Source organism: Phacochoerus africanus, chromosome 9 (genome assembly GCF_016906955.1).
Source record: "Phacochoerus africanus isolate WHEZ1 chromosome 9, ROS_Pafr_v1, whole genome shotgun sequence".
In the NCBI taxonomy this organism is placed as follows: Eukaryota; Metazoa; Chordata; class Mammalia; order Artiodactyla; family Suidae; genus Phacochoerus; species Phacochoerus africanus.
Window position 1 is genome coordinate 104,249,635 of NC_062552.1, and position 26,764 is coordinate 104,276,398.

At 43.0% G+C, this 26,764-nt stretch overlaps 1 protein-coding gene across 6 annotated transcripts in view; it reads left to right on the top strand.

Annotated features, from left to right (window-relative positions):
* NRXN3 (neurexin 3) overlaps positions 1–26,764 on the top strand; it is a 1,579,386-nt gene that overhangs the window by 443,138 nt on the left and 1,109,484 nt on the right. For all 6 annotated transcript variants that reach the window (XM_047796606.1, XM_047796611.1, XM_047796607.1 and 3 more), the window contains one exon: positions 23,816–24,254. In XM_047796606.1, the coding sequence (XP_047652562.1) occupies positions 23,816–24,254 (439 nt within the window). The remainder of the gene's footprint in view (positions 1–23,815; positions 24,255–26,764) is intronic.

A 26,764-nucleotide genomic window follows, 5' to 3' on the forward strand; every position in this document is an offset into this window, starting at 1 on the left:
CTCAGATATCAGTTGGAGAGATGAATCTGAACATGGAGAAGTGTCAGAGCTGGCATGAATATTTAGGATCCCTCTGCAAAGAAAAGAGTTGGAGCTGGGAATGTAGATGAGTGCTGATAGAAAATGTGTAGATAAAAACGAGTAGAGAGATCAAGGTAGAGCCTTAGGGAACACACATTAATAAAATCAGGAGAAGAAAGCGTGGCTAGTTAAGAAATGAGAGGAAATAGGTTGAAAAGATTGTGTTATAGAAGTCAAAGAAGGAGAGTTTTTTGATGCCTTTTTAAGAGGTTTTTCTTCAAATTCTATGCTCTCATAAGTATGGAGTCCATATTCTATACTTTCAGGCCAAATTTGCTGTACACAAGATTGCACTTGGTTAAATATATAGCTAAGAACTGTGGAACACTTAGGATAATGGTGTTTTTAATCTCAAGTTCATGAGATTGTTGCTCTTCACTTTTCTATTATTTTTGCTATTATTTCTACTTGTTCTGAAATTTCTCTAAAGGTGACTTAAAGATGTTGTTAGATTGGTGTTGGTTGTTCCAAATCAATAAAAGGGACTTTGTGTGGCAGTCCCCTCTGAAACCAAAGAAAACCAAGGACAAAACAAAAAACAAAAACAAACAAAACAACAACAAAAAAGAAGTATTGTTAGTGCCATCCTCATCACTATCTTTGTTTTCTTCTCTTTCTCTTCCTCTGTCCTCTTCATCATCATCAACTGTCACCATCATCATCAAAATAATTGTCATCACCATTAGACTCATTAGAGTAATTATTTTGGTACCTTAGTAATTTGGCTGGGACTTCTGAGAGGCATGCATTTTAGAATAGCAGGGTATATTGACAGCACTTTCAGTGACATGTTGAGTACTTCTTGAGGGCTTACTTTAAAAGATGAACATGACTCCTGCCCTAAGTTCTTTCAGTTCAATTTCCTAGGAAAGATAGCAGAATCAGGAAGGAAAAAAATGTGCTCAGAGGGAATGCAGTAAAAGTGGACTTTCTTCTTCTTCAGGCTAGGAATTAATGTGGTCTTATGGCATGTCTTCTCTGAAATATAATTGGTTCATTTTCAGTTCTAGTGGTCTGTTGGGTTTCTTGGTCCAACCTTCCCACCTTCTGCCTCTGTCCCCCTCCCTCCCTTCTTTCTCTCTCCTCCTTCCTTCCTTCCCAGAACTTCTCACTCCTGTTGAATCTCGTCTGTCAGTGACTTAACCTCTATCTAGTTACCCAATCCAGAGATCTTTAAGTCATTATTGTTTCCCCTTCTTTCCTCAAATGCTCTTCTAAGACCCATCTTTCCTTAAGGCATGTTGACTAGACTCATCTCTGTCTTTCCCGTTGCCAGTGTCTTAGTATAATTGTTCATTCTTCTCTGGATTTTTTTTTTGTTTTTTTTGGTCTTTTTGCTATTTCTTGGGCCGCTCCAGCGACATATGGGGTTGAATCGGAGCTGTAGCCACCGGCCAACGCCAGAGCCACAGCAACGCAGGATCCGAGCCGCATCTGCAACCTACACCACAGCTCACGGCAACGCCAGATCGTTAACCCACTGAGCAAGGGCAGGGACCGAACCCGAAACCTCATTGTTCCTAGTCGGATTCGTTAACCACTGTGCCACAATGGGAACTCCTTCTCTGGATTTTTATCATGTAATGGACCACAGAGCAAGTGTAGGACAGCAGTATGAAGAACTGATTAAAGAAGGGGACATCAGAGCTGGAAATAACTCATTAGGAATCTGTATCATACGAGTCCACATGAGACTTAATCCAGATTCTACTTCTCTAGGACAGAACTGACCAGCCTGCCTTGAGAATTTTCTACTCTCATACATACCCCTCTTCTAACATCACTGTACGTATATGTTTATATGTGTAGCACCTCTACTAAAATGTAAGTTCCTTAAGGTCAGGGACCATACTGTTCCTTTCAAAGTCTAATGTTCAGTAAGTTGTCTATGGTTGTTTACTGGATGATTAAACAAAATGGGGGTCTGAACAGGACCAGTGGCAGCAGGAATGGAGTAGAGAACATGAATGTGAAAGACTCGTTAGATATGGGGCCAACAAATTGATACTAGCCTCGATGAAGAGGGAAAGGATCAGAGACATCTTCAAAATTTGAACTTGGGTGGCCATTAGCAGAAATAAGGAGTCTAGGAGGAGGAATCTATGAGTTTGCTTTTAAGTAGATGCCTCTAAGGTTCTCTGAAGAATTTTAATTTTAGATAGATGATTGTGCCAGCAGACAATTCAGATTTGGGTTGTAGGGGTTTGGAGAGTGATTGGTCTAGAAATACATACACAAGAGTAGATGATATTACCAAATGAGATAGAGTAGTGAAAAAGGGGAAGAGAGCCTTCATCAGATGCTCAGGGAAAGTCTCTTTTCAAGCAGTTTGGAAAAGATGCTGATGATAGAGGCAAAAAATGAGACATCAAAGAATTACTTGCAAGTATATAGTCAGGAAACCCTGGAAAAGAGAATTTTGAGAAGGGAGTGATAGACCAAAAAGTAGCTCTTTCACAGAGATTGACTGTTCTGAAAACTGAGGCCTGTTTAAATTTAGTTAATAGGACATTCTTAATCTTATTTCAGAATTATTATTCCTAAATTAAATATGGTTAATCTTAGAAAGCCATGAGGTTAAAACACAGTGTTCTGAATGCTGCAGAGATAAGGTAGTAAAATTCTCTCCTTTTTCATCTGTGGTTAAATAAAATACCTTTTATTGGTTTTTCTTGGAATTGTATCCTCTCACCACACAGTCAAGTGGAGTCCAGTGATAGAAGTCAAAGAGATAAAAGCTCAGTGTCTTGATTTATCCATTACCACTTCTGACTTCTCTGCTCCTTTTAGGGTGTTAAGCTGTAGATTTAGGGTTACTGATAGAATTCCAGTTGATGCCTTGCCTTTTCTTTTCCCTGGATCTAGGGTCATTCTACTCTCTCTTGACTTTTTGCCCTTTCTGTACATTCCTAGTTTATTTATTTTTTTTAAGTTTTTTTGTTATTATTTTTAATAGTTATTTCCCCAACACAATTTTTTTCCTACTGTACAACATGGTGACCAGGTTACACATACAAGTACACATTCTATTTTCTTACATTATCATGCTCCATCATAAGTGACTAGACATAGCTCCGAGTGCTACACAGCAGGATCTCATTGCTAATCCATTCCAAAGGCAATAGTTTGTATCTATTAACCACAAGCTCCCCAACCACCCCATTCCCTCCCCCTCCCCTTTGGCAACCACAAGTCTATTCTCCAAGTCCATGATTTTCTTTTCTGTGGAAACTTTCATTTGTGCCTTATCTTAGATTCCAGATATAAGCGATATCATAGGGTATTTGTCTTTCTCTTTCTGACTTACTTCACTCAGTATGAGAGTCTCTAGTTCCATACATGTTGCTGCAAATGGCATTATTTTATTCTTTTTTATGGCTGAGTAGTGTTCCATTGTGTATATATACCACATCTTCCTAATCCAGTCGTCTGTTGATGGACATTTGGGTTGTTTCCATGTCTTGGCTATTGTGAATAGAGCTGCAATGAACATGCAGGCACTTAGTTTAAATAAGAGTAAGAGAGCCCTAGAGAGATCCTAAAAATCTTTATGTTAGCCATGGGGTTAGCATTTTCCATGAGGAGGTCAGGGAGAAGGATGCCATTACCCATGTCTCGCTTCATTCCTTGGATTGTGGTGGTAAATACAGATGACAGGTCAAAATTATGGTAGGCAGGAAAATAAGCATTTTCTGCCTTTGTGATCACAGAAAATGTAGACAAGGACATGACCAGTTAAATGGCCCATTAGAAATGGGGGAAACTAGTGACCATATGGTCAGTGCTATGAAAGTTGTAGGAAAGGTTCTTGGTAAACTCTGGAACCATAAATTTTGTACTGTTATGTACTATTTGCTTTGTTTACAGGTGGAAACACCTGACTGTCTTTTTTTTTTTAAGTGTCAATACCTCCTTAGGAAGCATTTGAAGAAACAGCTGATCATGGTTACTTTCATGCCAGTCCAAAAATAAGTTCTATAGATCAAAGAGCCAAGGTAAAAGTGGGCAGGTTGTTCCAAAGTCAGCCTCCTCTCAGGATATATATTAGACCTTTGGTAATAGGAAGTTCCCCAAACACCATGTAGTCACCAGATTCCTTCCCTATTTTTTTGTTTCCTTGATTACTTCAATTTGGCCTGATTAGACGGTACCACGATTTCTATCTACTGACTTGGATTTCAAGGAATTTTGGCAAATAGAGTGACACACTGATTCAGATATGCAGCAATATACAAGTCTGTTGAGGTTTTGTCTGTGATTGTAGGAGTCCCTAAATGGGGATGATTTCCTGAGAAATAGTAATAGCATCGTGGTTGAATAAAGCTTGTTTCTAAATTATTTCATGTAAAGTAATTGGAGTGTATGGGCCAACTATGCTGCCTAATGGTTTTGAGAATGCATTTGGGAGTCAGATGGATTCGAGCTCAAATCCTTGCTCTGCCACTTGAAAACACTGTGACCCTGGGTAAGTCATTTGATTTCTCTAAGTCTCAGTTTTCTCATCTGTAAAGCAGGGTGATGATGCTACTACACAGAATTGTTGTGATAATTTCAGGGAATTCTCAGTATAAAGCATTTATCACTGTTCTTGGCACTTGGTATCTGTCGTTCACTATCAGTATTAGATGGAGACCTGGATGCTTCAGGAGACCTGGCCAGTACACCGTTCCCATGGTCTCCAGCAAGTCATCCAGCCCTATCAGCTTTATTTCTGAAACTTTGCTGGAATCTTCCCCTCCTTTTCCATTTTCACATCACTGGTCTAGACCTGGAGATTACTTTCTCTTATTTGGATTTTTTTTTTTTTTGGCTTTTTAGGGCCGCATATGTGGCATGTGGAGGCTCCCAGGCTAGGGGTCAAATCAGAGCTACAGCTGCCAGCCTGTGCCACAGCCACAGCAATGGCAGACATGAGCCGAGTCTGCGACCTACAGCACAGCTCACGGCAATGTGGGATCCTTAACCCATTGAGCAAGGCTAGGGATCAAACCTGCAACCTCATGATTCCTAGTTGGATTCATTTCTGCTGTGCCATGACTGGAACTCCATGGATTTTTTAAAGTAGCCTCTACACAGTTGCCATATCATCTTTCATAAAACTTGTTTCTGATTATGTTTTTCCTGCTCTGGATTCTCAGGGCTTAGCTTTATATGTAGGACTGTGATTTGGCATGAACTTATTTTATCAGCTCGATCATCTCTTTTTCAGTTTCTTTATGTACTTGCTTTTTTCAACACACACACATCATCACCAAGCCAATAATAGTTCTATTCATTGCTCTTTTTGTACTTTTGGTCTTATGTTATGTTGCTGCAGTTTTCAGGTTTTTCTGCCTTTTGGTTTGTTTTCCTTCCTTTTATTTCCTATGACCACCAGATTAACCTTTAATAAGGTGTCAACCTGACCTTATCTCTCTCCCGCCAGAGTTGTTCCAAGTTAAAACTTTGCAGCTGAATGCAGGAGGTCTTCTGGGGTCTTACCCAGTCTCTTTCTCTACCATCTTCTCTGCAAGAGCCTCTGTCACTCCCACCACTTTATATATTTAGCCAAACTGATCACTGTTCATTCTGTGACTATGCCAAGATTTCTCACCCTTGCCTCTCTTTCTTGCATCTCTTACTTTATTCTTTCTCCTGGCTGATTTGAGTCATTTATCAAGCCTCACTTTATCCTTTGGAAGGCATTTTCTCATTGTGCCTCTTCTTCACTCAACTAGGTTGAATTAGGGCTCATCCTTGCTTTCCTGGTAAGTAGGGACACTTTTAAAGAACTTTGTCATGCAAATTGATAGCTTTTCATACTGTTTCCCCTTCCAGCAGGGGACTTCTTTGCAGTATCTTCTTCATCTTTGTATTTCCACAGAGCATGACACTAAATGAATGGATGATGCACATATGAATAACTGAATAAATGTGTATGTATCTGTTTCCTTTAATAGAGTAAAATCTTTGAAGGAGGATCCAGTGTCTCTTTTTTTGCATCTTCTACATTCCCTGGCATGCTTCTTTGTATATATAGTAGTTGCTCAATAAACACTTAATGACTGAATAACCATATACATGTCTGTCTTACCCAGAACATGCAAAGTTCTTCAGCGAAGAGATTGTGTTTTTAAAATCAGATAGCTTTTAGCAAAATGAATTGTACATAATTCATGCTTTGTTTAATTCTCGTATTTAAGTATTGCTTTGATTTGAACTCCAGCTGTGGTGGGATAAGAGAGGCAGCTTCTCTGTATAAGTACAAATTTGATGAAGCTGTAGGATCAAATACCTGATAGTTAACTATGGCTGGTAATTTAACTTCAGAAATGGTGCATCCTAGGACTGGATTGCTAGTGTTGATAGGCCTGGGCAATTTCCCATTCTTATTTGGTTCTTCTTCCCCACACCTGAGAAATCCATGTCTGACAAGCCTCAAAGCAGGCAGGCGTTGCCTTGGGGGTGGAGTTATTGCAAGCCAGACTCTAACAGGGCTGGGGAATGAGCAGAGGGAGAGTGTATGTATTTCCTTTCACTGCTCTAACAAAGTATCACAAACTGGTGGTTTAAGATAGCAGCAGAAATGTATTCCTTTTTTTTTAAAGTTTTATTGAAGTGTAGTTAATTTACAAGATTGTGATAATTTCTGCTGTATAACAAAGTGGGCCAGTCTTACATATACACATATCCCTTCTCTCTCAGATTCTTTTCCCACATAGATTATCACAAAATACTGGGTAGAGTTCTCTGTGCTATACAGCAGGTCCCCGTGGGCCAATAATTCTCTATTCTTTCATCGTTCTGGAGGTCAGAAGTCCAAAATCAGGTTTCAGTTTCACCCGGCAGAAATCAAGACATGGGCAAGGCCACGTTCCCTCTGGGAGCTGTCAGGGAGAACCTGTTGCTTGCTTCTTCCATCTTCTGGTGGCTACTGAAGTTCCTTGACTTGTGGCTGTGTCCCTCCAACCCCTGCCAGTGCCTTCATATTGCCATCTTCTCTCCGCATGTCTTCTCCCTTTGCGTCGCTCTTGTCAGGAGCCAGGTGATTGCATCTAGGGCCCACCTGGATAATGCAGGCCGCTATCATCCCAAGAGCCTTAATCACATTTGCAAAGCCATTTTCCAATAAGGTAATATTTTACAGGTTTTAGCAATTAGGACCGGCTATCTTTGGGAAAAATCAGTTAGCCTTCGAAAGAGACAGGTGTTTTTCTCTGCAGACTCTAAGTGCTTATTCTTTTAGGAAGTTGGTTTGCTTACAGACATACCTCATGACTAAACAGCTTCCAAACTGATAGCCCAGTAGGTCGGTCTAACATCATTGGGCAGGTGGCTGTGGTGACATTCCCAGCCCTCATCATGAAAATAAACAATGAATACATATTGAGGAGCCGAGTAAGTGCTGAAGGAGCTGGTTGGAGTTCTGGGCAAGTCTGCAGTGGCCTCCAGTTCCTATCATATAGCCTTGTTTTGGATGGATCATGGTTTAGTTCTGGGGGACCAGATGTACTTAGCTGGTCTGGCACTCACTTTTCTGTGTCCAGAAGTTACCTTTGCCATCTGTATCATCAGGAAGGAAACAAAGGATATAGGTGGTTACTGGGAGGGGAATTCAGATGAGATCAAGAGAGAGGAGGAACTCTGGAGGGGGCCCCTCGTGCAAGGTTAGAGCAGTTTTTGAATTGGAGGAGGACTTTAGCAATGGAGTTTGGAAAGCAGACCCTTCCTGGCTCCTTTGCATCTCCTTTACCTCTTTCTCACATAGCCTAAGGACATGGATCCCGGGAGAGATCTTCCAGGGCTTTGACAGGTGCCCTGAATGTGCTTCAGTCTGCTTACTTGACTATAAGCTGCTAGCCTAAGCCTCAGGCAGGAGAGATTCCCATTTCTAGTGGGTCTTTTATAGTCCAGCTAGCCGGAGAAGCTGGATTCTAGCAGGGATCTTATGGAAATATTCTTCGTTTCTTCTATAGTGTAGGGGCAGGATAGTAAGTTACTGAGTGCACAGGCTACCAAGCCAGACTTACATTTGATTCTGGTTGTACTATGTAAGAATTGTGTAACCTTAGGTGTTAAAATCTCTGATTTCCAGTTTCCTCTCTGATACAATGAAAATAATAGAGATCAACACTTACAGTGTGCCAGGAGCTATTCTAAACCCCCTGCATTTACTCAGTCTTCTAGTCTTCATGGCAACCCAATGGAGTAAGTGTGTTGTTATTATCCCACTTCAAAAATGAGGAAGCTGAGGTACAGAGAAGTTCAATAACCTGTCCAGGTTACAGCATAAGTAGTAAAGAAGGAGTTGAACTCATATAGTTTGACGCTGGCAAATATCTCTTAACCCTGTGTATGGTTGGGCCACACAAGATGGCTTCTCTCTCGCTCCGTGTTGATCCCCTGCTCAACCAGTACCTACTTCACCCGCATGACTACTCTTCTTAATTATAGGGCTTAGTTGTTAACGGCCTCATGCGTGCCCCCTGCTCTAGCTGCAGGTTTCCCTGGTAACTGATGAGCCAACCTGGGAGTCATGAGTTTCCCTGGGAACTGATGACGTCATTCCCCCTATAAATGGTAGCCTCGTGCCCGGCTGATGAAGATGGTTGCGGTGTCTGTCTGCCGGCTGCCTCAGTGGGTGTTACTCCAGGATCTTTAGCTTTGGACACGTGAGATCCCCTATCCAGTACGCTGTTGAAGTCTTTGTCACTATCTCTGGGCTCTTTCTTCGGTCTTGAGGCTGGGCAGCTACAAGGCTTACAGGCCTGCAGAGTGCAGGGCAACAGTTGAAAAGCCAGCCAAGAGGCTGAGGAAACTCCCACGAACGCTGAGATGTTGGGAAAGTAGGATGTAGAATGGAAAGTTACAAGGGTGATCCCGAGATGGTATCCACTAGCATGTGGGGCCCTGTGGCAGCTGACTGCCGAGAGAGTTGTCTTTCTTTTCCATTGTATTGATGATATCCCGTTAAACCTCAGAGCCTCTTTCTGGTTTAAAATTAGCAGCCCCATGCTTATGGTTCATCTGACCACGTGGGGATCCCTGGTGAATACAGACATGCAAGGGCCTGGGTTATCTATAAAATACAAGCATACCCTGGACCCACAATCCCTGAACAATTACAGACACAGGCCCTAGGGATGATAACTCAGGGACAGATTTGGGAATTGGATGTGGCCAGTTACCCTGAAGGATTTGGTTGGGGCCTGTGGCAATGGCAAAATAGTAAGAGTGCCCTTGGGCTTCTGGTCCCAACTGTGAAAGTGGGCAGAGCAACCACACAATGTGATGGAATAGCGGCTATGTGCAGTTGACAAAGCATTGCAACAGGTGGAAGACATTACATGAGGTTTACCTGAGTCATTGAGCAATGCAGAAAATCCTACTGGGTCTAGAACAGCTGTGTGCAATATAAAGGACCCCCATGGACATTGGGCCGCAACTGGGGAGTCCGCCCTATCAGCCATGAGGAGTGGACCCATACAAATGACATAGGCTAGCGTTTCTACCTGCCCTGCACCCCCACTGCTGCCTGCCTACCTGATTGAAAGGATGGGCGGACTACTTAAACTTTTAACAGCCAAGATTGGAAACCTGCTCTCTCAACTTGTGGACCAGGAGACCAACTCGAGCCCTGTGTTCTTATACTTGAATCTCCCAGGAGCAATCGTCCCAGCATCTAAGCCATGTTAACCAAGAGTCAACTAGTCAACACCGTCAGAGTTCACCTGTTAGCCCCTGAAGTACCACTGACAACTATCAGTCAGGATGATAACTCACTTTTGCCCTTGCCACAGCATCTATCCCCAGGGACACATGTTATAAAATGGCCCTGGGATTGACAGGTGAGTCCCAGGTAGTTTGGGTTTGCTGCCTTTGGGGAATAGGCTTATAGATTTCACCTGCCTTTTACTTGCCCCACTTAAGACTACTAAGGTAATTAATCCAGGCCCCTACTGGAAAAAGGCACCATTACATTAACCCTGTGGTCCACTGTTACACCACCTGGCCAGTATTCAGCACTGGCTGTGGGCACTGATAGTAGACAGGCTTTATGGACTCCAGGCCAGTCTAGAAACCACAGCCAGAAGGATATTATCTCAGAATGCTGCTGCTGCTTGTATTTGCTTAATGCTCATGATCTTCCCTGTATTATGCCTATTAAACATCTTCCATTTCATCCCTAGTCTGGGCAGAGGGAATCTGTTCTCAGTCTGAGCAAGGGTGGTCTCACCATGAAGTGAGTCTAATTGCTGGGTCTATGCAGAGATGCTCTTGTTGTCCTCCTCTGGACTTTCATGGAAAATTGACCTGATAAGCACCTGGCTTACTCTTTAGCTGCTGTTGTCTGTATTGCATCTGTGGTATTTGGCTGCACTGCACCTCTAGATGACCCCAAAGATATCGAAGAATAGGGGTAGACCAAGATTGTAAGGATCCTGCAGGGAAAGTGGGGATGGAAGTGTATGGTCAGGCCAAGATGGCTGCTCTCTTGCTGCTTGTATGTCCCCTGCTCAACTATTAACTGCTTCACTTGCATGGCTATTTAATTCTCTTAATTATAGGGCTTAATCAGTAATCACCTACATACTAGCCCCCTCCCCTAGCCACTAGTTTCCCTGGTAACTGATGAGCTAACCTGATGTTGACTTCCCTAATACCCCCTGTAAATGGTAGCTTCCTTTCCTGATTAGGGAAGATTTTTGCCATGTCCTGCCTTTTGTCTGCTGTACATGGTGGTGGGGGGCGGAATTCTCCAGGACCTTTTGCTGTGGACATGTAAGATCCCCTACCCAGCAAATTGGTAATGTCTCTCTCTGTCACTGTCTTGGGCTATTTCTTCAGTCTGGAGACTGGGCAGTTATAAGGCTTGCAGATCTGTGGGGAAATACTAAGAGTGCTGTCTGGCCCTTGGCAGGCCCTTCACTGAAGTTAACTGTTGCTACTTTTGCTCTTTCCACTACTGCCATCACTGCCACTGCCACCCACAGTCATCCCAAATCTAGGAGGCTTAGACCCAGGGTGTTAACTCGGGATCTGACCGTGCATGTCATCCCCCATTTTCACAATCATATTAGACACTGCTCATTGGTCACCACACAGTAATCTTTCCCACTTTATGTCCTAGGTAATCATTCTTAATTGATGAGTCTTTACATGTGAAATTTATTTGTCATACCTGGATTTCATTGAATCTAATATTCCAGGGTGTGGAGACTGAATTTAAGCTGAGCTTGTGGGTTTTACCATTTATATTGAAACTTACTTGATTCCTAGTGGTGATAATGAACTTTGGTCCTCTTTAGGCACCCCATATCCCTTTCCTACAGCATTCCTCTTTGCCTATTTCTCTATCATTTCTACCTCTAAAAAATGTTAATTCGTAGTAGTTTCCTATTTTCTGTCTGTAATTTAATCTCTCATTATAAAATACCACTGAAATACTGTAGAAATGGACAAAATATAAATGAGGAGTGTGGTGTAGCAGGAATTATAGTTGACACCTAAGATCCAAGTCTTCGAAAAGGTTTCTTTCAATATGATTTGTGTAACTGGTAGTGAAATTCATTTCAGGTTGGTTTTACATAGCATAAGGGACATCTAGTGGTTCACATGGTCTCTGCAGATTTACTAAAGGTAAAGTCACAGGTAGGAACTAAGGACCATCACCCTGAAAGGGAGCCCCCTAAAGGAGGCTGGTCTTGTTTGTTGCATGACTCTTTATTTTGAAGTTATAGAGTGTAAACAGACCTGTTTAGAAGAGAGTCAATTTGAGTCCTAGCATTTCTGTCTGTATTATTGTCAGTTTTAACCTGACTCTTAATTTGGCTATATTTTGCACAAGGCTGGAAATGATTCTATTATCAGGTATCTGCCAGCCTACCATGTTCTTCCTGTTACTTTCCTCACCTCTTTTGCTAATTGCAGAGGGGCTCTTTGGACCACTCTGAAAAGCTCTCTGATTAGAGCCTTCATTAGGCTGGAAGCAGAGCTTCTTAGCAGGCCAGGCAAGAAATAGTTGATACTTGTTTCTGACAGGCAGATCCCCTTCCTAGAAAGTTGGGTGACCATCAGGAAACCATACATATCTGGTCCATGTATACTTTATGTAAATAATGGGTTTCATATTATAAGATGATATGCTGCAAGGGCCCTGCATAAACTTGCCCTCTTAGGCCTAGAGAGTCCTCCTGGAGCTTGTTTGTGCATTGGTCAGCACCTCTTGGTATAGTCTGTCACTCTCCGTGGTCCTGAAAGAACTATCCATGGTTCTGAACCCACTGCTTCCATTTTCTGAGCTGCATGGAATATTTAGGTTTCCTGATATGCTACTATTGTTTCCAGCCAGCTATGTTGGACTTCTTGAAGGTTTTGTTTCATTGAATCCTTATATAGTCTTTTTCTCTTGCTCTTCTGCCTTTGGGCCTTTCATTAAATCTTTCTTCAAAAGCAACTGGGCATTCCTATTTTAATCTGTATTCTTGCAGGGTAGTTGGTGGTAGCCAGAAATTGCTAGCTATGACTAATGACTTCATTGTTAGGGATTCATCCTTGCTTTCTTTGGTTCTAGGTGCAAGAGATAAAATTCTGAGGTGGTGTTTCAAAATCTCTTGTTTTCTATGGCAGTCTAGGCTACACAGTCATAAAGAGGTGTGCCATATTCTCTGCACACCACAGAATGGAAGGCAGTGCTGGTGCTGAGCTTTGTCGGACAGTCTCTTGGAGTATCCTGTTAAAATTTGTGCATTTTTTTTTTTTTTGCTGCTGCTGCTGCTTCTATTAGTGTTCTGCCAAGACACACAAACTAATGACAGCTGCCATTCAAGGATGCAGAACTTTCCATATTTATAACCTTAAAAATGTGAACACATTTCTTAAACATGCACAGTAGGAAGAACTATTAAGTATTCAATGGTCCCATCAGATTCTTTTTAACTGTGATACTTAGCCTTCTACATTCTCATCTCATCACTTATTTTCAAGCAGGATGGGTGAAGGAGTTTCTTTCTTCATTCCAGTCCTCAATGACTTTAGAGGCATCAGGATATAGACATTGTGCTCTTCCTTGCCTTTCTTACTCTCCATGCTTCCACATCCTCCTGAAAACATACACTGCCTTTGTGCCAGGCACTGGGATAGGCCCTAGGAGACAGAAGAAAAGCACAATTTCTTCTACTTGAGAAGCTTCACTGTTTTGGTGGAGGACAGGAGGCATGGGGCAGACAGTTATAGCACAGCATGATAAATTCTATGATAGAAGTTAAAACCTGGCATATGGGAGCAGAGAGAAGGAAATCAGCTGTGGGTGGAAGTAGAATGGACAAGGATCTTGGGAAAGATTTCCAAAGTAGATGATGCCTAAATGGTGCCTCTCATAGTAAGCAGTAACTATTCAGATAGAAAGACCAAGTGGGACTCATCTTAGGGATGGTTTATTGGAAGAACTGCAGAATTTCAGGAAGGCTGGTGATGATGAGGAGGGAACTAGGTTGGGGTGATTTTTATGTAGTGATTAAAAGTTTGCATTTGATTCTTAAGTTGGTAGAGAACCGTTGACGGATTTTAAGCTGGAAAGGACATGTTATCCCCAGGGAAAACACCAAGATGATTAGAGTCATTTCTAGTCTGAAGAATAAAAATAACAGTAGATTCCTGGTGATTCAGGAAGGCCCCTTTTAAATTTTGTCACCTTTTTAATCAAACTGCTGAAGGCTTCCTTTCTACTCTAATGGTTCCTTTCCCCCCTCAATTGCATAATGACTATATTTTTGGAGCTTTTCATAGTCGGGTACCACCTGCTCATCTGATCTTAGTTCCACTGCTTTGTGACATGTAACTTTCACTGCAGTCAGGTTGGTGCCTTCATCGAATATTCTAAGACAGAAGGAAAGGTAGGTATTCATTGGTTAGTCTGTGTAGTGCGTATGAAAATGTAAGAAGTTAAGAGCATATATTTATTGAACCTCAACTGTGTGCCAGACACTTTGCTATACTCTGGGGATTCACTGGCTGCCCCATCAGAAACATGCAGCTCTGTGTTTTATAAAGTCTAGAGGACCATATCAATGCAGTTTCTGGAAAGCAGAGGGAAGAGAAATACAGTCTGGGTCAAGTTTCTGATCATTGGCCTTTGCACATTCATTAATTGGAGTGACAAATATCTCATTCCAATTCTGGTATAAAATATGTTTCTAAGTATGTTGGTGCTAGAGATTATGTCTCGGGCTACTTCGTGCCCTCCGTGGTCTAGAGCTAAAGGTATAGTGGTTATTTAACACATTCACATGTTTTTTTGTTGTTTGTTTCTAATACTCTTAATTTACAGTAAGTTGGCCTTTAGTGTTGGAGGATAACCAGGGCGAACGTAGGTTCACTTCAAGGTCTAGCTTTCAGTGACTGGCAGTAACTCACTAGAGCATTGCCTTGAAAATTCTGAGGCTCCATCTGGGTTAAATGAGAAAGGGAATAGAAGAGAATTACATCAATTAACAATGAATGTCATCTTCCAAGAAAGAAGGCTAGAGATGTATATTTGCCAATATGTCTTTAGGAAATAGTTTTCTATCCAGGTGGCTAAAAGGATCACCCAGAAAACTTTTCTAAATCTTCTAGAAACTTTTTTCCCTCCTCTATCCATTGACAAGGTCTATCTTGGAGAACTGTGTCCTATCATGAACACTCATGTCTTATTTCCTTGCCTGGTTCTGTTTATGCCAAGCATGTGGTCCGTCTGTGCCAAGTTCTTGCTTCATTAGTTTAGTAAAAGCTTAATAGGCTCTGTGAGGATGATAAAGCCTGAATCAGCAAATCTTATCTATCTTGTGATAGACTGAATCTTGAGAATATCCTAAATACCTTGCAAACTTGATTGGCTGAATTTTTTTTTTCTGTGTGATACGTTCCTGATCAGCCTTTTTAGATGAATAAAAGTCCTAAGACAGTTTTCTTTCTTTCTTTTTTTTTTTTTTTGTCTTTTTGCCTTTTCTGGGGCCACTTCTGCAGCATATGGAGGTTCCCAGCGTAGGGGTCTGATTGGAGCTGTAGCTGCTGGCCTACGCCAGAGCCACAGCAATGCAGGATCCGAGCCGCATCTGCGACCTACACCACAGCTCACGGCAATGCCGGATCATTAACCCACTGAGCAAGGCCAGGGATCGAACCCGCAACCTCATGGTTCCTAGTCAGATTCTTTAAACACTGCGCCATGACGGGAACTCCAAGTTTTCTTTCTTGAGAAAAATCAAATTGAGACCCTCACTGTGGTTATGCCAAAGGTTGGAAATCTTGAACATCTTAGTATTTCTATCTGTAGTTGAGCACAGACTTACCTGATCATTACTTCCTCAGAAAGTACACCGAGCATATAAAATGTCTGTCTGAGTCTTGACCATAAGTATAAAATCTTGCATTATTAGTGAGACTCTAGGGCTGGTGCCCATGGCCCTTTCATTCATGAGGTCAGAGTAACCGGCTGGTCCACAGGGCTTGCTCACATGCCTCCTTTCTCCCCTCTGCCCTGCTTGCATGCCCAGGTGATGAATGACTTTTTTTAAAAATGAAGAAGGGGGAGTTCCCGTCGTGGTGCAGTGGTTGACGAGCCCGACTAGGAACCATGAGGTTGCGGGTTCGGTCCCTGCCCTTGCTCAGTGGGTTAACGATCCGGCGTTGCCATGAGCTGTGGTGTAGGTTGCAGACGCGGCTTGGATCCCGCGTTGCTGTGGCTCTGGCGTAGACTGGCGGCAACAGCTCCGATTCAACTCCTAGCCTGGGAACTTCCATATGCTGCGGGAGCGGCCCAAAGAAATAGCAAAAAAAAAAAAAAAAACACAAATAAAAATGAAGAAGGGACCTAGGACTTTGCTTGTTCAACCTTAGTACTTGAATTTGTCTGGATTTTTCCTGCAATTCCAGCTTGCTTTCTGTCCCTTTTATCTTTTCCTGCCACTCTCTTACAAATGAGACCATAGACCAGTAGTTATAAACTGGTGGTGGCCTTTGGTGAGATCCAGCTTTAAGATATGTTTTGTTTGACCTACAGAGTGTTGGGTCACACAGCCTTTTAAAAATTAAATTAACTGCCAGCATTTTCCAACTGGTTTCAACTTTATCTGGAGTCTTTTTGACCTTTCTTGTGAGCCTTAGAACTTAGACATTTTTTTTGGCTCCTGCCTGGCAAGTCTGAAACTCAGGTCCCATTTTCTGTTTTGGGGCCTTCGTTTTTATCTTTGGCAGCTCCTGAGTGCTGTGAACAGAATGTACAGCATGGAAATGGTGGTATCCATGGTTTGCAGCAGTTGGTACTCTGGGCCCCAGGTTGCATGTCAGCTGTGGCTCAGCAGGTAGAGTTAGTTTACTGACCCCTGTTAGCAGGACCATAGGTGCAGATGTGCCCTGGCCATGCCAAATATTAGGTTCTTCTCACTTTGGAAGCTAAGAGGACCATCTGCTGCCACATTTGTGCTTCGATTTCACTGTTGGAATTTGGTCAGTGGTACCCTGTGATAGAAAATGATGTAAAGGGTAATGAATACTAAATCTATGCAAGTGCATGCCGGGTGTGAGGGCACCAAGAATGGCTACCATTAGGCACTCTCCTATATTATATATGCCACATTAGCAATTATATATATATAACCTTTTAATATATATATTTTTTTTGTCTTTTGTCCTTTTAGGGCCGCACTGGCAGCATATGGAGGTTCCCAGGCGAGGGGTCAAATTGGAGCTGCAGCTGCCAGCCTATGCCAGAGTCACAGCAATGCCATATCTGAGCCGTGTCTGTGACCTATACCACAGCTCACGGCAACGCCAGATCCTTAACTCACTGAGCAAGGCCAGGGATCAAACCCGCAACCTCATGGTTCCTAGTCGGATTTGTTTCCTCTGTGCCATGATGGGAACTCCTATAACCTTTTTTTTTTTTTTTTTGGTCTTTTTGCCATTTCTATGGCTGCTCTCACGGCATATGGAGGTTCCCAGGCTAGGGGTCTAATCGGAGCTGTAGCCACCGGCCTATGGCAGAGTCACAGCAACGCAGGATCCGAGCTGCATCTGAAACCTACACCACAGCTCATGGCAATGCTGGATCCTTAACCCACTGAGCAAGGCCAGGGATTGAACCCGCAACCTCATGGTTCCTAGTCGGATTTGTTTCCTCTGTGCCATGATGGGAACTCCTATAACCTTTTTTTTTTTTTTTTTTTTGTCTTTTTGCCATTTCTATGGCTGCTCTCACGGCATATGGAGGTTCCCAGGCTAGGGGTCTAATCGGAGCTGTAGCCACCGGTCTATGGCAGAGTCACAGCAACGCAGGATCCGAGCTGCGTCTGAAACCTACACCACAGCTCATGGCAATGCTGGATCCTTAACCCACTGAGCAAGGCCAGGGATTGAACCCGCAACCTCATGGTTCCTAGTCGGATTCGTTAACCACAACCTTTTAATTTTTATTTTTACTTCAAAACTATTACATTTAGAATGGATAAGCGGTGAGGTCTGCTGTATAGCACAGGGAACTATATCCAATCTCTTGGGATAGAACATGATGGAAAATGATATGAGGAGGTATATACATGACTGGGTCCCTCTGCTGTACAGTGGACATTGGCACCACAATGTAAGTGACCTATACTTTAACAAAAAATAAATAAATAAAAGAACTTGTTAAATCTAGAGTCTGTCACTGGTTTCTGGAGCTGACAGTTGGCTTAGAACTTGTCCTCAGAGGGAGTCTTTCCTTTCCTTTCTGACTCCACATCGAGATATCCTGTCTGTTGACCCAGTTATGGCTTCTTACAGAAAAGAGCAAAATTAATAGTGATAACTACCATTTATTGAGTGCTGCTGAAGTGCCAGGAACTGCTCAAGTCCTTCTCGATGTGATAATAATATCTTATTTATTTCTTACCACCCTGAGAGAGTGAGACTTGTAACCTCTAGTTGACAGGTAAGAACCTGAGGCAGAGGCAAGTTAACTACCTTCGTCCAAGGTCCCATAGCTGGCAAGGCTGAAGCAGGATGCGGACCCCACTTAGCGAGGCTATGAAGTCCATGATCTTGGCCACTAACATCTAACAGAATGAAGATATGAGCATTTAAGCACCTGTACAACTAGGTGCTATAATGCATATTTCTTCCTAACAAGGTATTTGATGTCTGCTGAAAAGACAAGACCCGTGCTTATTCAAAGATCAAAAGGGTGAGTGTTTTGAAGTGACAAACGAGTGGAGCAGACAGTTCACAGGAAGGAAAATCACAGCCAGCCAAAGTCATCAGTTGCCTGAAGGACAGAGGGGAAGTGGCGGAGAGAAAGTAGGATGTGTGATTCTGTAGCAACCCCAGAAGCAAGCTTTCTTTCACAAAGCTTCTTATTTACCCTGAGCAGGAACGTCATGCAATAAGAAGATTAGCCCCCAAATTTACCTAAGAAGCTGTACCATCCTGGAAGCGGAAGAGAGACAGCTCATTTTGCTTTATCTATTGTCAGAGGGTTGAATTTGGGTGGGGAATAAATCTTTGTCTTTTCACTTGTTGTTTGTAAACCCCTCCATACATAGGTGTGAAGCTGAAGGCGTTATTGGGACTTGCTGTCAACACTGTTCCACATCAAGGCACCCTAACGCTGGCTTCTCACCGTTCTGTTTTGTCTGTCCTAGAGACTCTAGAGAATGTCCCCCAGCATCCTGACTTCAAACATCCTCCACTGTCCTGGATCAGAGCAATGATGCTCAGTCATCAAGTCATGGGCCTATAAATCACTGTCTTATAAGCTGATCTGGTGGTTTTTATTGAATTTGCCCTATGTGTAGACACTTAGAGGATTAAAGGTGCTTTTAAAACAAGAGAAAAGGCAGAGTTCCCATTGTGACTCTGTGCATTAAGAAACCAATGTTGTCTCTGTAAAGATGTGGGTCTGATTCCTGGCCTTGCTCAGTGGGCTAAGGACCTGGCATTGCCGAAAACTGTGGCATAGGTGCAGTTGCAGCTTGGGTACAGCGTTGGTGTAGCTGCGGCGGAGGCTGACAGCTGCAGCTTTGATTCGACCTCTAGACCAGAAACTTCCACATGCCGCAGGTGCATGTAGAACAAAGAATAACAACAAAAAAAAAGGCCAGGTGGTAAACCTCCTGTTCCTGGACAGGAGAAGCAGTACCATGCGAGGCCATCTGGGCACTGCAGGGCACACACTCACATTCCCCCATTCCTTCTGGATCCCTTGCTGGAACACATAGAAATGTGTGGCGTTTACAGCAGAATATGTGGACTATGTTCTCAGGAAGCTGAGGTAAGATGGAAGAAGGAGAAAAATACTCCTACGAACTGGGACCGTCTCTACCCCTTAGACGCACTCTCATGGACTTGCCGTGTAATGCGAGCACCATGGACGAGCTGAATGTAAAAAGCCCTTCGTGCAGAACAGTCTCTCCTTTTCCACTCAGGGCTGGTGGTTTGGACAGTAGGGCAGACAGTGTCATCAATGGCAGCCGAAGTAAGGATTCTAAGTTTATCAAATGGTTGGCATCAGCAAGAACCAGAGTCGTCAGAGAGGGCCTGGAATGGCTTTGGATATATAGATCCTGGTGAAGAGGCACCATGGAGAGTTTGGGGAGGAGAGGAAGGCACTGCAAGATGGGAAACCTGGCAAGGAAGTAAGCAGAAGCCCCTGACTTTTGAGTTCATGCAGAGGCCACCAAGGTGTGTGTGCGAGTGGGGAGGAACAGGGATCTAGGTGTGAAGGGCTTAGCACCTTAGGGTGGAGCTGGGTGTGGTTTTTGTGCTTGAATAAGGGGGTTCTGCTTTATGATCAGGCATGGATACTGGAGAGCTTAGAAACTGCTACCCCTGGAGCATGGCCTTGCCCCAGTGCTGTCACAGAGATCTGGGCTCAAGTCATGGTTACGCCCTTAAGGGACTGTGTGATCTTTGGCAAGCACCTATCAACTCAGAGCCTCATTTCTGTAAAATGAGGCTCATGCCACCTGTTTCGCTTTCTTCATGTAGGTGATCTGCAGTAGAGTTCTTAAAGTATCTGGTGCACGGAAGGCTCTCAGTAAGTAGAAACTATTCTTATTGTATTGTTCCTGCTGCCAGAGTTTGCCTTACTCCTGGCATGGTTCCTGTGTGCCTCTGTATTGAAGATTATGGAGACATCCATAAGTAGTTGTTCTGAGAGAATCTGTCCACAATTGTTTTACTGTCTGGCCTTCTAAGCGTGAGCTGTATGTACAAACAGCAGCTTTTACAAGCCCATGGTGAGACCAGCTTGTCACTCTTAGTGCCTCTGCCTCCCAGCCTGTGTGACATCTTTTTCCATGGGGGGTGGCTATTTCTACTTTGTCTTTAATTGTTCCTTGTTGGGGGCCTCTTGTCAGCCAAGGCTGCTTTCTATCCCTTGCTGCCACCTCTCTTCCTAGTTCAGTCATTAGGGGGGACTTTCACTTAGTTGAAAGTCTGAATTTATAGAAAATACTATACCAGATACAAACTTGCCTTATAAGGGGGTCCAGCAGGGTTTTCCTCCATGCCCTGGGACATTTATGCATGGCCATGGCCATGGCCATGGTCCTGCCCTGGGCAGGTGGGTAGGGAAGGTGAGGATGCCAATCACGGAGCTTCTCAGTTGAGTTTCACGGGGCTGCAAGACCCCTGCCCTCCTATCCCTTTCTTATTGGTAGGAGATCCTCAGTAGAACATCAGGCCCCTGTCAGTTTCTAACTGTACCCCAATACTGCTGGAAACAAAGGTATGCTACTATTTCTTCCCAGGTTTGTGTACCATTTAGGATTTTCTATGTTCTACCATGTATAACAGCCCATTTCATCTTGATAACGGCCCTGGAGAAAAAGGAGAGCAGTTTCTAGAATAGGTATTGAGTTCCCTGCCTTTGGAAATAAATAAAATGGGATGCAGAGAGGTTACTCAGCTGTCAGTGGGAAAGGTATGGAAACTGCATATAAAGAAACAGTAATTTCAGGGCAGTGGAGTGGATAGAGAGCTCACTTTCAAAGAGCTTTTGAGGAAAGTCTGTGGCCAGTTTCTGGCCTTTGATTCTCTTGTCTGTCTCTCCAGAAAGCTGCATTCTAGTTGTTGACTGTCTCTCTGGTCTTGGTTGCATGCCCTTCTCAAAGGGGAGTCCCTCTTCTTTGTAGGACACTGTTTCCTTTTAAAAGACCTTTGCTTTTTTTCCCTTCTGCCTCCTGTAGGGATGACTGAGCTCTTTTTCCCTTTATTGTTCAATGGAACCAAGCATGAGTCTGTCCCTTTGGGATGAGCTCTTCTTGTTCTGCATTAATAATTAACTGTTACAAGAGCATTGGGCATAGGCATTTAACCCAAGTACAGAGAAAGCTGATGTTTGGTTATGACAGAGAGATCTCACATGTTGGAGTGAGAGTTAGAAGGAAACTGCCAGCCATTAAACTTGTATCTTTTCTTATCTTGTTTACCCACTTGAGTGATTGCCTGAGGGTCTTGCTGTTTTTTCCCTTCACACGTGGTCAGTCCAGTGGAGCAAGATGAGAAATTTAGCTTTTGAATCAGAAAGTTGAACATGCGTGATTTTCTACGTATTGCTAAAGATGAGCTTCACGGGTTCTGGTAGTGCGACCTTGTTCAAAGTGTCCACCAGTGGCAAAGTTCATGGACTCCAGAGCCTGACTCCCTGGGTTCAAGTCTTGCTCTGTCACTTACTGTGTTGACCATGGGCTGGTTCCTTCACTGCTCTGTGTCTGTTTCTGCATCTGTAGAATGAAGGTGGTATCTCATATGGGTGTTGTCAGGATCTAGTGGGATGCTAGGCTTCAGATCCTTAGGGCTGTACCTGGCAGGAGGTGCTCAGTAAATATTAGTATTGTTGTTTTCAGTGTTACTAACTAGGGTTAGGCCCATGGTGAAGGTCATGCAGTAGGTGAGGCATTTTCAATTCTTTGTGGTTAGTTCCATATTAAAGGCAAACATCTCTACTTGATTTTCTCATAGTGTTGGGAGGCAAGAAGAAAGCAGGACTATAGTTGGATGTGAGGGATTAAATAATACATGCTGGAGTGAATCATCCAATTAACTTTATCACTGAGAGGGATCATAAGACTTTAGCACTTAAGTCTTATTATTTTACTGAAAATGGAGATAAGACGGCCTTCTCAGAGCAGTAGAAAGGATAAAGTGAATTAACAACAACCACTCCCAAACTAGCGGAGATTTTTATGCCCATACCGTGTGTGTCATTTCTAAGTGCTTTACATGTATTAACACATGTTATCCTTATGAAATAGTCTAAGGACTATATTCCCATTTTCAGAGGGGGAAGCAGACCCAATAAGTTAAATAGCTTTGACGTTCACACACCTAGGAAATAGTGCATGTGGGATTTTAACCTCAGTTGGTATCCTGACTTAGAATTTGAGTAAGACAACATGAAAGGCATAGCAAAGTGGTTTGCCTATTCAATACTCAAATGCTAGTCCCTTTGCTTCCTGTTTTTTTTCCTGTTTATTACTATGATTTGGAATATGATACTACCTAGAGATCAGGGGACTAAGACCCATCTCAGGGCACTGCATCAAAATTCAGTTCTAATAACAGCAAAACCCTTTTGAAATTCTAATTTTAAGGAACAAGATTAATCCCTGCTTTTACATGGATTATACCAAGTTTTGAACTCATAATAGATTTTTTTTTTTTGGTCTTTTTGCTATTTCTTGGGCCACTCCCGCGGCATATGGAGGTTCCCAGGCTAGGGGTTGAATCGGAGCTGTAGCCACTGGCCTACGCCAGAGCCACAGCAACGCGGGATCCGAGCCGCGTCTGCAACCTACACCACAGCTCACGGCAACACCGGATCGTTAACCCACTGAGCAAGGGCAGGGACCAAACCCGCAACCTCATGGTTCCTAGTCAGATTCGTTAACCACTGCGCCACGACGGGAACTCCTCATATTTTTAATGTTTTAGAGTGTTTCATTCTCTTACTATGTATATGTAGAGGACGCATGCAGTGTGTAACCTCCACCCCGCAACAGATCTCGTCTCTACCAACTCTTAACAATCATTTTCTTTAAAAAGAAAAATAAAAAATGCAACAGAGTATAGTGAAAAGTAAATCTCCCTTCACTCCTGAATATTAATCCCATGAATTCTTTCCCCAGTGACAATTTAAAGTTTTCTGTGTTTCCTTCCAAAAATGTTTTATGCATTTATATCTACAAGTAATATATGCTTCCCAACACACACATGCACACACATTTCATACAATGATAGCATGATGCATGCTGTTCCTTGCTAATTTCACTGAACAATATTACTCAGTATCTATTTCAAAACTGGAAGCGCTGCCTTGTTTTTAAGGGCTGCATAATATTCCATAAGGACACGGCAATCCATTCCTGATGGTCATCTAGGTGGTTTCTGGTCTTTTACTGAGTATGCTTCCATAAATATCATTGAATTGCACAGCCATAAACTCTTTTGACTTCTACTTTCAAGCTTATATTGTATAATTTTATGATAAGGCAAAAAATTTGGCCAGAAGGAAACAGAGAATATAATGGAAATGTAGGGCCTTATTTCAGGGCTTGTGTGCACCTCAGAGGTCTCTGCAGATGCTCTTTCAAGTGTTGCATCTCATGTTTCGCATATTGTTTCAGACTATTTTGTCTTGAAGCCTCTTCTTAGGCCTTTTTCCTAGTACCCAGTGAGCGATGGATGGTTACTCTTTGCAAGATTGATTCATATGGCACTTGTTTGCTTTTGACAGGTCGTTTATAAGAATAATGACATCCGTCTGGAACTGTCTCGCTTGGCCCGGATTGGGGACACCAAGATGAAAATCTACGGGGAAGTTGTATTCAAGTGTGAGAATGTGGCTACACTGGACCCCATCAACTTTGAGACCCCGGAGGCTTACATCAGCTTGCCCAAATGGAACACCAAACGCATGGGCTCCATCTCCTTTGACTTCCGCACCACTGAGCCCAATGGCCTGATCCTCTTCACTCATGGTAAGCCCCAAGAGAGGAAGGATGCTCGGAGCCAGAAGAACACCAAAGTGGACTTCTTTGCTGTGGAACTCCTTGATGGCAACCTATATCTTTTGCTTGACATGGGCTCAGGCACCATTAAAGTGAAAGCCACTCAGAAGAAAGCCAACGATGGAGAATGGTACCATGTGGACATTCAGCGTGATGGCAGATCAGGTAGGAAGAGGCAGGTTGTGTGACGGAGGCTAAGGGAAAACTTCCACTTCTTTATGTGTTTTAATTTTTTTTTTTTTTTTGCTATTTCTTGGGCCGCTCCCGCGGCATACGGAGGTTCCCAGGCTAGGGGTCGAATCGGAGCTGTAGCCACCGGCCTACGCCAGAGCCACAGCAACGTGGGATCCGAGCCGCGTCTGCAACCTACACCACAGCTCACGGCAACGCCGGATCGTCAACACACTGAGCAAGGGCAGGGACCGAACCCGCAACCTCATGGTTCCTAGTCGGATTCGTCAACCACTGCGCCACGACGGGAACTCCTGTTTTAACTTTTTCACTTGCATGCTTGTCGACTCTTTTTGCAATTCTCTTTAATCCTTGTTGTAAGATTACATTTCTGAACAAGATACCTGTCTCATCGGCAGCTCACATTCTCCTCCTCACCTCTCCTGTCACTCATTGCAGAATCATCTCAGTGATCGCTCCAGGGCCATGGAGCTAAAGGATTGTCTTACAAGTAGCATATCCACTGATACCAAAGTGACTGTCATGTCACCGGTGTGATAGTTTTTTCTTCCTCTTCTTCTCCTTTTTCTTATCACCATGGTAACCAACTGTGACATCACAGATGCTGCATTATATGATTACTCTGTTGGATGAGCTTCACTGTGCAAGAGTTTATGCAACGGTACACTCTTCAATAATTGGCAAGAGTCATATTGCAGGGAAAAATTATGACAAGAAAGGAAAAGGAAAATTGATTTTTCCTGAAGTCATGTTCAATTTAAAGCCTTCCTTTGGTGTGAAAGCCTATATTTCACTCTTTGCTCAGACCTCACTAATTCTCCCTTCCTCCTCATAACCTGTTACATTTGGTTTAAATGGCTTTGTTTCTGCAGCCGCAGATCAAACAAGCTGGCCCCAGGCAGTACATAGCCACTCTGGAATAGTAACAAAGAGAGGGGGTTGGGAAACACATATAGTGTGTTTTTTGAATGCCCAACAGTCTGCCTCACTTTCCATGGACATGTGGCAGTTAAGGTCACCTTCTGTGCCTTTGGAGAGGGTAATTAGAGCATTTGAATTTCACACTTATTTCCTGATAGGACATTTAGGGAGTATCATACTCAACATGGATATTGGCTCTATGTGCCATATTTTTAAGCCTTCACTCTCCTAGTAAACACAAAAAATGTCTTTCTTAGGTGCATTTGGCCAATAGTAGGGCACCCTAAAAAGCTGTAGCCGGAATGACTGAGCTTGTGAGGATGCCTTTTTCTGTGCAATTCCAGAGCTAGAGAGACAGAGGAGACAGAGCAGTCTCCCCCAGGAGGAGCTGGATGGGTTCCATGTAGAGGGCAGACAAGTGGGAGATTGAAGACCTGGATGGCTTACTGCCCAGAAGGATGCCTTATTGATTCCCTGAAATTTGATCAGAACCAAGAGGCTTCAAATTAAATGGGCTTGTTGGGCAAGAATGAACATTTTGTTCTTTTTTTAACAGAAACAAGTATACAAAAATTTAATTTCTCTGGAGGCCAAATCTTTAAAAGTTTATTCATAAAGTTGTCAGCAAGGGTGGAGCCAGAGATCTGTCCCAGAATTATAAGGCAAATATTCCTGTTGCTTTTGAAGACCATGCATTTTGGGTCTCTGGAGTTTGTTCATGGTTGATGGGTTTCATGATGGACTAACCTAGACCTTGGCACAGCTTAAATGTCACCTATCTGTGCCACAGGCAGGCTAGAACATGTAAAGTCGCCACGTGTCTGTTTCTGTTTATTCTTAGCACTACTTGCTTCTTCAAGTAGGACAGTTATTTTGTTTTGTTAAAATCATCAGCAGACCCATCTTTTGATAAATATGTTTGGATGACTGAAGCCTTACATTTTATTTCTAGGCACTATGGCATTGGTTGGTACTTCAAAGTACTGATAAATTTGATCAAAGCCCATAAAATCCTACTGAGTAAACAAATAATTGTCACGTAAAAGCATCATAACATAAAATTTTAATGAGACGTACTCAATCCATTTCCTTTATGAGGGTATTCTCCATTATGTTGTTCTTAGTTATAGACCTGTATTAAAATGAATAATTATAAATACATAAGTGTATCTAAGGGTGGCACCTCTCTCCCTGCTTATCCTGAAGCATATGACTGAAAGGTGATCTAGAGAAACTTTTCTCTTCATTCCCCAACTGGGGTGCTAATTCTCAAAACAGTTGTGGTCATATACTCAGAGGATGAATTTTCTTCAGGATGCACCTAAGGCCCCACTATTTAATTGGTTCTGGCACTGTTCTTATTTGGCAACAGGTGCTCCTCCCCAGTAGTTGGTGGTCACATTAGCCCTGTGGACATGTGGAGAATAAGGGCAGCAAATTGTGCAAGAGAGAAAAAAGAGATGCAAGCCTCAGCTTCCTCACTTGTGAAATAAGGGAAATAATTAATTCCTACCTCACAAGATTGTTTTGAGGATAGAGTTCCCCCCCCACCCCCAAACACA